Raw genomic sequence first — 12,050 nt, 5'->3', positions numbered from 1 at the left:
TGAAAAAAGCCTCCTAAAATTTCGGATCTAAAAATGCCTTACTATAATTTCAGACCTGCTAAAAACGACCTCCTATAATTTCGGCCCTGCTAAAAATGCCTCCTGAAATGCTGAAAATAGCCTTAGGCCCAATGATGCCCTAGCTGAAGTGACTATAGTATCACCTCCAAATGTGCAACCCTTTAGAGGATATCTCACCCCCTCAGTTATGCGAATCCAAGGGAGACTCCATTCCCAAAGACCTAGTGACTATCTGAAACCACTTGGCTCCATAATAGACTATGTGACTGAATCACAATCTGATGTTAAGGGAAAAAATACAAACTGGATGATCAAATGCAAGACCCATAGGGTCTATTTATTCACTTTTCAGTAGCTTCCTCTAGAAGTCACTTAAACATTCTAGAAGCATCCAAATATTCTTATGAAATAAAGTGCACTTTTATAAAATATTACTTTATAATACAAAGTGCATCTCAACATCAAATTATAAAATTGGGCCCGAATAAAGTAACTTTACTTTATAACAAACATAGGCCCAAATCACTAATCAACTGTAAGGACACAATACTGCCAAATAGTCCCTGGTCGATTCTCTCCACATCACCACCAGTCTACGAGAGCCTGTGATAGACTGATCCGGCACGTTAAACGATGTCAGCCAAAATGGGGACATGATAGAACATCGTCGCTATCATTGACCATCAATGACTTGATTTTTTGCATGGTTATACAATGTTTATTGAATGGACTCTTTTAACAATGAGAGAGAAACAATTGAACATTTGAAGTAGTAGATCTTCATGGTCAAAATAAAGCATCATCACAAAAGCTCTAATATTAGCAATGGTTTCTAGAATTCTCACTAGCTTGGCAAAAGAAGGATGCTTAGAATCATCAAAACCATAGTTGAAAGACTTCGGACTCACCAATAACTTTGCTGACCCAAATCTTTCAAAAAACTCGGGACTCAGCAACAACTCGGTAAGAAAACCAGCAATAACTTGGCAAATTTATTGAACATTTGAAAATATATAATTTCTCAAAATATTCTTAAAAACATATATATATGCCACTTTATGAAGAACATCATGCTATTGATTTTCAAATATATAAAAGACTAATTATAGATAATATATATTAGTACATATATTAATATAAATATTAAAAATCATAATTGAAACGTAATTCACAAGATTCAAATTTGAATTCAAGTTGGACAGTCATAAAAATCAAATGAAATTCACATCATGTAAGTTTTTTTTTTTTTACTTTTAAAAATTAGAAAAAATTAGAATAAAATAATGTATTTTCATTTCATGGAATTTTTTAACTAAAATATCTAAATTAAATATAACATTTTTAAATGTATATTATTTAAAAATTTAATGCATATAAATAACATTTTTTTATATATCTTATAACATTTATATAAATAATACATAATATTACAAATTATATCGAAGTTTTATAAGAAAAAAAAAAAACTTGTAGAAGAACAAGTTGTCTCTCCCACATGAACAAAAGTTTGATGAAATCTGCACTAGCATCTGCAAACAATGTTCCATCATGGTTGTGCCCTAGGTCTCCAAACAATGCTCCATCACAAGCTCGGAAGGGAAAAATGCGGAAAAATATCACACTAATGTCACTTTGAACGATGCCTAGTGATTTATGGCGAGTTTGGTCAAACAAAATTGATGTTGCATATTGAAAGAGTCATAGCCAATATTTTTGGCAATTTAATCGTATGCATAGATTTTGCATATATCTGCAATATATCTGAGCATTTTTCAACTATGATTAAAACCTTAGAAACTCTTCATTATCACCTAAAATACTGTTCATTATATCACTATATAAAATTTCAGGTTCTGTGATTCCTTACATTCACTAATGCAAGAAATGACTGCAATGCTTACTTCTTCATCTCAATATCTCAGAAGTTACTTAACCAATGAATTTTTGGTTGAAGCCATAACAAGTTTCATCTACTTGCAATCAAGCTGATCTATCATCAAGAAACAACTTGCCACAATATCCAAAAAGCATTGTAATTCATCCCTTGTTAGACACAGCTGGTCAAGTCTTTTTTCTGTCTTATAAATCTTCTCCTCAAATACACAAGGCGTATTCAATTTCTGAAATTTCCTGCTCTCACAACTTGATGGAGATGTGTTGCAACCAGAGTAACGAGAATCGCCATAAAATCGCCTGAATCGGTGATTCGGCGATTAGATTCAGCAATGGCGATTTTTTTGGAGTTGGAAATCGCCATTGCTGATTTCTTCAAGTGAATCGCCTGAATCGCCGATTCAGGCGATTCAGGCAAAAAATCGCATGAATCGCCTGGAAAAATCGGCAGGAATTGCCCGCGGCAAATAAAGTATAGAGTTGTAAAATTTTAAAAAATTGCTTGGTTTGTTTACTTTGTTTTTGACCATTTCTCTTTGTTATAACCCTAAAGGGCCTTCTATTTATTTAACATGAGTAGAAGAGAGGAAAAGTGAGAGAGAAGAAGAGAAAAGAAAAGCCATAAGTTTCTAACCGACAAGAAGAAAGAGCACAAAAGAGATCAGCAATCCATTTGGGGAGGCCATCAATTGCATTGGGAGCATTAGGGAGCCAATCTCAACACTCCTCAACTCATTTGCAAGAGGTAAGTGCTCTTTTTTTTTTTGCATGTTAGTGTATTATGCATTTTTTGTTAAATTTTTATTGTTTTCAAGATTTTTAGTTTAGATCTTGAATGTTCTTTATTTTTACTAAGTTGCAAACTAGGGTTTGTTGTTTTGTAGCTTTTATTAGCTTCAAACTTTGATATTTTACATATAAATTTTTATTGCAGCAGCCTTTGCTTTCATTTTTTGCAAATTCGCAATGGGTAGAAAAGATGAATGTTGGAAATATAACGAAGAGTTTCCTGGAAGAACCAAATATCAAACAAAATGTATTTTTTGTAAAGAAAAAATAACTTCTGGGGGTATTTATAGATTGAAATACCACATTGCTGCTATACCTGGACACGATGTTACAATTTGCACTCACCAAACTCCTGAGGCAAAACGCACTTGCTTAATGGCATTAGAAAAAATTGAAAAAGACAAAGCCAATAGGAAAATGCAACTTGAAGGGTTAAGGGGTATTGGCTCCCATGTTCCCGCATCCGCATCTGCAGCCGCATCCACATCTGCATCTGCATCTGTAGGTTGTGTTGGAGAGGGTTCTTCTAGGCCTCCTTTTTATCCTAGTTCTTCTGCTCGTGCTAGTGCTAGTCAGTCACATACTGAGACAGAGTCCCACACCAACCTATTGCAGCCTAGAGTGCGGAAAAACAGAATGGATAGTTACTTTGTGCCCCGCACTACTCCTGGTTCCCAACCCACGCTTGAGGGCATGGGTTTGAACAAGGAAATTCATGATGCTGCCAGAAAGGAGATATGCAAATTTTGGTACTTTTGCAACATTCCATTTATTGCAGCCAGGTAATTGATTCTTTTTTCGTTGTTTTCTTTAAAGTTAAAATTAAAAGTAAAAGTAAAACTTTAATTATATTTACTTGTTTTATAATTTGAGTCTTTGACATCTAAATTTTTATTTGTGACAGGGCTCCTTATTGGCAGAACATGATAGACGCAATTGCTATTTGTGGTCCGGGGTTTAAAGCCCCAACTGAGGCTGAGTTGAGCGGATACCTCTTGGATGAGATGGTAGAGGACATGAGGGTTGAGCTCGAGGAGAACCGAAAGGAGTGGATTGCAAAGGGTTGCACCATCATGACTGATGGTTGGACAGATAGGAGGAATAGAACACTCCTCAATTTTCTTGTATCCTGTGGAGGTAATTGATCATTCTACTTTCCTACATACATAATTGTAAATTTTGATTTGTTGAATGCTAATTTGTTGATGATCCATTTAATTTTAATATTCTAATTCGTTGTTTTGTTACTTGTAGGATATACCATGTTCATCAAATCCATTGATGCTTCCGCACATGTAAAAAATGCCACATACTTATGTGAGGCTATTGAGGAAGTCATAGCAGAGGTGGGAGAACAAAATGTGATCCAGGTGGTGACGGATAATGCAGCAAGTTATGTTGCTGCAGGTAAACTTTTAACTTTTCAAGTTTTGAAAATAAATTTATTTGAATTTTGAAATTTGAATTTCTAATTGACTTAAAATTGTTGTAGGTAAACTTTTGATGGAGAGGCACCCCACCATATTTTGGTCCCCTTGTGCGGCACATTGCATTGACCTCATGTTGGAGGAAATTGGCAAACTTGAGTTTGTCAAGTCATGTGTGGAAAGGGCAAAAAACATATGCAAATTCATTTATAATCATTCATTTGTCCTTAGCACAATGAGGAAGTACACAGAAGGCAAAGAGTTAGCTCGCCCAGGTATCACGAGGTTTGCCTCGAATTTCATCACCTTGCAGTCCTTGTTGACATCAAGGGATGAATTGAGGAGCATGTTTGTTGGGCGGGAGTGGATTTCCTCTTCCTATGCTATGACCACTGTAGGGATAGATGTGGCGGATTGCATATTTGATGAGGATGGTTTTTGGAAACCCGCTAGAGAAATCCTACAGGTAAATTTATTGCAATTTAACATTTAGTATTTTACTTTTACTTTAAGTTATATTATTTTATATTTAAGTTTTGACTCAAGTTTTTTGTTTAACTTTATATGTAGGTCACTGAGCCCCTTGTAGCTTTGCTACGAACTGCTGATGGGGAGAAGCCCTCTATGGGCTACATTTATGAGGGCATGGATAGGGCCAAGGAGGCCATCAGAGCCCAATATGCAGGAGTGCAGGAGAGGTATGGCCCTATTTGGGACATCATCGATAGGAGATGGCAGAATCAGCTCCATCGACCCATCCATGCAGCAGCTTACTTTCTGAATCCGGCATATCGTTTCCGTCCTGAGTTCAAGGCGGATGCGGAGGTTCTCACTGGCTTATACACAGTGATTCAGAGGTTGAGTAGCGATGAAGATAGCGCTGCTGCGATTGTTGAGCTAGACCAGTTCAACAATAAAGAGGGGCCACTTTTCTCTAGCAGGATGGCCATAAATGCTCAGACAACACTACAGCCAGGTAAAAATTAAATAATATATTCAATGTTCATGAATCTAGATTCTAATCTTAAAGTTGATTATGTAATTTTAGAGTTAACTTGTAATTTGTAAATGAGACTAATTGTTTCTATTTTCAATTTTTCCCTTATTGCAGATAGATGGTGGCAAATGTTTGGGGCCACAACCCCAAAACTTCAAAAAATTGCCATTCATATTCTGAGTCAGCCAAGCAGCGCTTCTGGATGTGAGCGCAGTTGGTCCATGTTCGAGCACATCCATTCGAAGAGGAGAAACAGGTTGACAGTGCAGAAGTTGAATGATATTGTCTTTGTTCATTACAACCTCCGTCTTAGGATCAGACAGATTTTGGGCACTGACTCCTCTCCGATCATTCTAGAGGAGATTGATCCAGAATCAGAGTGGCTCACAGAGGTTGTGGATCCAATCTTCACTGAGGAAGACCGTGTGTGGGTTGACCAGGTGGATATAGAGGCTGAGGCAGCTAGAGCAGGTTCTTCAGGCATTGGTAGACACACACGTGCACGCACAGGCACAGGCCCTAGCGACGTTCATGAGCCCATCTTACATGCGGGAGATATGGCTCGGCAGTCCTCTAGGACCTACATTAGACGCCTTGCTACTAGGCAGACTGGATACTCAGAGGCTGAGGCTGAGGCTGCAGCCGAGCTTCAGGATGATGTTGAGGATGATGATGATGACTATGAGTCTGAGGCTTGAGCTGGAGCCTTGTTTTTATATTTTGTTTACAGATATTGATACTGAATCATTGATAGACATATGTTTCAAACTTTCATGGATCTTCATCTTAGATTCTTACATACATTTATGATTTGATGTCTTATGGATCATCTTACATACATTCTATGATTTAAATCATTGTGATCATTTGATTTCTATTTACTTCAGCTAGCCTACAATTTACATTTTAGATAACATAGTTACATATGTGATGGATTTTATGTTCCATGTTTATGTATGTTAAGTTTTAACTTCTATTTGATGATGTTATAGTGTGTTTAAGTTATATTCAATAAAGGGTGCATGAAATAAGTTTTAAATTGTTAAAATCTTTAAATTTAAAGGGTTTTTTCAAATTTGCCGATTCATCGCCGATTCATTGCCGATTCATTGCCGATTCACGATTCAATTCGGCCTTGCCGATTCCGATCCGATTCCGATTCTTGTTACTTTGGTTGCAACTGCTGAAACAATAATATGCAATTGAACAATCTAGGTCTGCAGATGGATAGAAACTGCAGTGTAACAGAATGGGCAGCAAGAGAATCATGTTGCACACTAGCTCGCATCCAGCACATTGCAATTGGATAACGTCATAGATATCTCTTCAATCATACCTCAAGCTCCTCTAAAAGACATTGGAAAGGATGAATATCTGATAACTCTGATCAGCAAGGTACATGTCTGCAATGACTAACAACAATAACAGTTCCATCATATCACCACAACACCCTCACACTACAAAATCTCACACCCAGCAATACCAAGAAATAAAGCTAAGCACTTCAAACATCTCCACATACACTTTCTAGTACATCAAAAAAAAAGCGACAATCTGTTATAATGATATCAAATGTCAACAACAGTGAATATTTCTACCGGGATGCAAAGAAAACAATCAGAAAATGCACATCATTCAACAAGTCCTCACCTTTTCACTGGATAATAGCTTAAGAATATTAGAATAACCAAAGGTAACACCATAAAGTCAGTACAACAACCCAAACAAGAGTGATCCAACTCCCATTTCACACACCCAGCACACAAATGGTACAACCTATCCTTTTTTCCTTGTTTCAGCTTCTCGATCATACAACCTGAAATAACATAAAGGATGACCGAATTTGCAACTTAAATTACACTAAATCACCATTATACCTGAAATAGGTTGGAATAGCCAAATATGAGGGTTTAGAAGTGGGTCAGCCATCCAAATCTTCCCACACTGACTCCAAAGTAACACAAAACTTCAGAAAACAATTTATTCAGAACCAATTCAAAATCTTCACTCGAACTCCACAAGATCTTCAAATCAAAACCAAAACTGAATCTTCAATTTGCACAATTGTGGACTCCAGAAGAAACCACATCAAGTTTGAAACTAGTAATCTTAAGAGGGTTTTCCTCTTCTGAAGATTGTGGAATAACTCTCAAGTTCAAAGCAGCAACATAACGATATCAATCAACAGCATATGCAAAAATGAGCCCTAGCACCTCCTTTTATAGCTTTTTGGATGGAAGAAACCAAAGCAAAAATATAGTTCACTTTATTTCCCTCACAAAGACTATTTGAAATAGTAATAGGATTTCATGTACAAAGGCACCATTATCTAGGCATCCAACTTTTAAAACACTTAAATCACCTTTCCAAAAACTATAATAGTGAATTGTCCTTTTGATATTTCTCAACACTAGACAACATTAATGAAATATTAATTAATAATTCAATAACTCTCCCAAATTACAAAAAAGCACTGCAACAACATCAAAGTCCAATTCTAAACACATCATGAAGAAGCCAAGGTAGTATGATAATAATTGGAATCAACTCGGTGACTAACTAAATATAGGCATGCTCTCCAAGAAGTTTGGAGAACAACCCACATGTCAAAATACACTTTTGAAAGTGTCATAATGCTCCTCACTATCAATTGGGCTCATTAAAAAGAACAAAATCCCTAGCGATGTGCACTCCAAGAACTTTGGGATTCCCTAGGCCCACCAATTAGCCCCCAAAAGAGCTTTACAACAAGCTAATTATGCACAAACCAGTTTTGCTAAAATCAGCACATTACAATAGACCTCATTGCTCAAGAATTACACAATTACAAGAATGGTAAATGTAAGTTTTTTTCTTTCAACACTGGCTATTTGAAGAAGTGTTGGATGCATGAATGCTGATGATACTTCTATGGGGGAGTATTGTAGAAACATGATTATATCATTATCATGATGATATGTTACATTCATGACAGTGTTTGTCATTGATGTCAACATAGCAGTTTTTTGTGGTATTTGACAAAAGAACAGCGGAAAGATCAAGTTGGTATGGATAGACATTTGAGCATTTCCACTAAGCGAGGTCAAAGGGAGATACTACTAAGTGTCTAATATATGCAGCTAACCTCAGAAGCATAAGATATTAAGTCTAGAAGAAGTTATGCGAGTTTCGGTGAAGACTGTTCTGAGATGGAGTTTACAGAGGCATGTTTTGGTAAACTTGTTATATCTCTTAGCAGAGTTGTTATTTTGAGAAGCCGAAGTTAAAGATGTGAAGAAGACATTCTGGAGATGATGTAGCTAAGCTCGCTCGTCATAATGTTACATGTACGGAAAGATATTCAAGTTACAAGAGGAAAGATTAATGCTATCACTAAGTGTAACGTGTTCTTAATGAGGTCCTATAATAATTAATTGAGAAGGTGTAATAGCCGACTCAGGGAATTGTTTTATGGATTCGGTATAAAGGAAGGACATTTTCCTTTATCATGAGAGATATGATGAGATGTACAAATAATGTCAAAGAGTAGAATGCGAAGATAAGCAAAGCAAAGCAAAGGTGAAGAAAACTTCATTGCCGAGGTTTATTGTGTGATCCAAAGTTTGATACTTGGATCTGAGGTTCGTGACCTGGTCTATAAGGTCTGACAATGATTGGTCCGGTCGACAGGACAGAGGACAAAAGTTAAAGTACAGTACAAACAATTATCCTGCAAGGAATAGTTGAGAGATCAGTTGGACAATGAGTTCAGTGGCCTGGCCCCAGAAGTTGTTTAGACAGTGGGTCCTTCTGTCTTCTACAACTCCTAACAGGGTTGGAATCTTCTAACAAGGATTCAAAGTCTGCTAACAGGGACTCATATGTATTAAATGTTGTAATTGACTCCTAACAGGGTCCATCCTCTAACAAGGAATATTTATATTAGTACATCATCTTGTGGGCATCATTCCCATTGGGGTTTTCCCTCTAATCAAGGATTTCCCTAGTTAACATATCTGGTGTAATTGTGTATGTGCATCTTATTATGGTTTCTGTTTACTTTGGTTGAATGGTTAAGATTATTTAAAGTGGATAAATGTTTTAATTATTGGATAACTGATTCAACCCCCCCCCCCCAAGTTATCTTGGTGGACTATTGTTTCTAACAAGAAAAAGCACTCAATCACCAAGTAACAAAAACCAGAGTCTTTACATCACATGCATCTTACAAGCTATGAACTTCAAAGTTAATTCTTGAATAACTCATTTTGTAGGTTCTTGGTGGGTAGATTGGAATATAAACACTCCAAATCTTGAAAGATAAGCATTTTGCATTTTGTGTCAAACTTGTTGTGAGCACAATTGGAGGATCTTTGAGTACATACACATGAAGGAAAAAAATAAGTTAACATTTGAGTACATACACATTAAGGAAAAAAATAAGCTAACTCAAAAACATCTCAACGACCTGGTCTTTCTGCAATACAACCTTCAGCTTCAGACAAGAAATGCCAAGAAAAAATCAAAGGAGTTTATGGATATGGATGGCGTTGATCCTTATAGCAATTGGACAAGGTAGGATGAGAAGCCCCCATTGTCTACCACAAATGAGATTCTTGACATTTTGAGATGTAGCCAATAGATGATGTGGCTTCAGAAAAAGTAGCTAGCTGCACAATTGTCAATGAATGGCATTGATGAGGCAGAGGAGTCATCACTGCCATCTACTAGCAAGATGGAGATCGCGCCACAGCCACAAGCGCAACATTCTATAATAAGCAAGTAGTCACAATAGAGTGCAAGCATTAGAACCTCAGCCTCTCCCCACATTCTCATTAGATTAAGGAAGAGTAAAATGAAAGATTGTTGTAATATACAATTCATGAATTATGATGATAATTTTCCAAGGCAATCATCATTAATTCATAATTTTTGTCAGTTATCTATTGTTTCAGGATTCTACTTGATGGTACAAATTTGTATTCAAATTATTCCAATTTAATAAAAACACTTCTGTGCTCATCCATGGACTTATTGGATGCATTTTGTAATTGAATTTTGAAAAAAGAAATATGATCTAAAGACATTTAAGCAATTTTTTGAATTCTTGAATTTTACTTGAGTCTTTTCTGCGTCACAAATTTTGACTCTGCCAAAATTTAGCCAAGTCATTGTGCTAGCAAAGACCAGGAGATGCAGGGCCACCAGTATTACAGGGAAGAGGACTCCAATCGAATTTGGGTATGTGAGTGAATGAATAAGTAAACAGCTGTATTATAGATAGTATTTAGTCACCACAAATTGTGGGCACAGGTACAAAGTAAATGGTCCACATTCCTATAATGAAGCTTCATGGCAGCTATGTCTTGGTGCTATTATAGATATTTTATGTGGCCGTCCCTTGTGACATCCCCTGTCACGATAAGGATACACTTCAACCATCCTGAGAAATTGTCCCACTTTTCCCATCCCTAAACTTCTGAGCCTGGGGCAGAATCTTGTTTTTTGAATCTTAGAAATTCAACTGTATGTAAAAACAATTTCAATTTTGGGTTATTTTAAGACATTTCAAACTCGGGCTTATCATAGTCTGCTCTTAAATTCAAATTTTGAATATAACTGATGGGCTGATTCTAATCTACTCTAGTAATATGTCATCTTTTCTGCGTTTTTGTTCGTATAAAGGGGTCCACTATCCACAACGTTGAACTCGTTTCAGTAACAGATCCGCTCCTCATTCTACAAAGCACAATTATGAGCCCTTATTTCATCTCACTTCTGAAAAAAGCTTCATATTATTGGTGACCTGCATTACTCAAAACATAACTATAAATTATAAATATTGTTAATATTTCATTGAATTCGAATATATTTCATCGAATTCGAATACTATCTATAAAGATTGCTTATCGCCACGTTTCATCCTGATAGTATTCAGAAAAATATAATTCCCCAATTTAAATGCGAAACCGAGTCAGCTAAGTGCTTGTCCGTATCAAAGTTGTACTTGGTCAAAATCTAGAACCCGATGGTACTCTCCCAACGTGAATTTGATTCAGCATAGCCAACTATGTGGTATAATAACAATTATACTAAAATTGCAGGAATATTAGCATAAAGTAACATAATAGATAGCATAGCTCGTTTGAGGACATTAAAGTAAACGGAATTTAAAGGTCATTAGAGCTAGCGAAGTTCAGCTGAACATAACAAGGTCTACGACTATTTAAATTTCCTCATTGAAATTGAATTTGCAACATACTTGTTCCTTCCAGCTATCGGGGTCTTTGACGCACTCCGCCAAGGCTGACCGAATCCTACCACTCTGCATTTCCATTTCAAATCCTCCATCTTTTCTGCCCTGCATTTTTATGCAAAAGGAAATCTATCATAAAAATAATTCAACGAACCATAATCTGGTAAAAGTGTTTAATGTGATAATTGACCTCTTGCTCCATTGATGGAGAAAATCCTTCAGGTTCCAGGTTTCTTGTAAAAAACTTAGTGTCAATAATTTGGCCGATGAAATATTAGATGTAGTTAAAGAAGACAGAGCCTCCGGACAACTAAAGCATGCGCTGAAAGCAGATAGATGTCGCTGCTGCTCTAGTATTGCGTTTCCTGTTGTATTCGGAAAGCTCTGTATTTCCTCACTCCCGGAACTCTTGCACGTTTTGGTGGTCCGATTGTGATTTATGGAAAGAGAGAAAATAATTTTAATCCGTACGAGGCTAGAGAAGGTAGTCTCTGGGACTCGCTCTTTCATAGTGTTGGTTTTTTTTTTGGTTTTTTTCCTCTTCTTTTCTTTTCTTTTTTAAATTGATGATGAGTGCTTTTAATTGTTCAATTGTTTTTTTATTGATAAATCTATTTATGACCTAGTTAATAATAATGGATTTCACACTAAATCTATTTATGAGCTAGTTAATAATAATAGATTTCAT

The 12,050-nt window shown here is 36.3% G+C and overlaps 3 protein-coding genes across 3 annotated transcripts in view; 2 read left to right on the top strand and 1 right to left on the bottom strand.

Moving 5' to 3' along the window:
• LOC149556957 (uncharacterized) overlaps positions 1-11,839 on the bottom strand; it is a 154,136-nt gene extending 142,297 nt beyond the window's left edge. The window contains exons 1-2 of the mRNA XM_089831596.1: positions 11,553-11,839; positions 11,369-11,467 (exon numbers count right to left, since the gene is read on the bottom strand). Coding sequence (XP_089687722.1) covers positions 11,369-11,467; positions 11,553-11,564 — 111 coding nt within the window. The 5' untranslated portion in view covers positions 11,565-11,839. The remainder of the gene's footprint in view (positions 1-11,368; positions 11,468-11,552) is intronic.
• LOC149556959 (uncharacterized) lies at positions 2,567-3,616 on the top strand. Its single transcript, XM_089831602.1, has 2 exons — positions 2,567-2,659; positions 2,849-3,616. Exon 2 carries the CDS (start codon positions 2,881-2,883, stop codon positions 3,487-3,489), a length of 609 nt encoding a protein of 202 aa, XP_089687728.1. The 5' UTR covers positions 2,567-2,659; positions 2,849-2,880; the 3' UTR covers positions 3,490-3,616.
• On the top strand, positions 3,614-6,002 carry LOC149556958 (uncharacterized). The gene is made up of 5 exons (XM_089831601.1): positions 3,614-3,840; positions 3,958-4,110; positions 4,196-4,596; positions 4,701-5,106; positions 5,242-6,002. The coding sequence occupies exons 1-5, from the start codon at positions 3,627-3,629 to the stop codon at positions 5,823-5,825; spliced, it is 1,758 nt and encodes a 585-aa protein (XP_089687727.1). The 5' UTR covers positions 3,614-3,626; the 3' UTR covers positions 5,826-6,002.
• Positions 11,840-12,050: the final 211 nt, after the last annotated feature.

The sequence above is a fragment of the Cupressus sempervirens genome, chromosome 5, assembly GCF_028749045.1.
Source record: "Cupressus sempervirens isolate cs-2001-9-10 chromosome 5, ASM2874904v1, whole genome shotgun sequence".
NCBI lineage: Eukaryota > Viridiplantae > Streptophyta > Pinopsida > Cupressales > Cupressaceae > Cupressus > Cupressus sempervirens.
The sequence above is the reverse complement of the archived record's forward strand: the minus strand, read 5'-3'. Positions and strand labels throughout refer to the sequence as shown.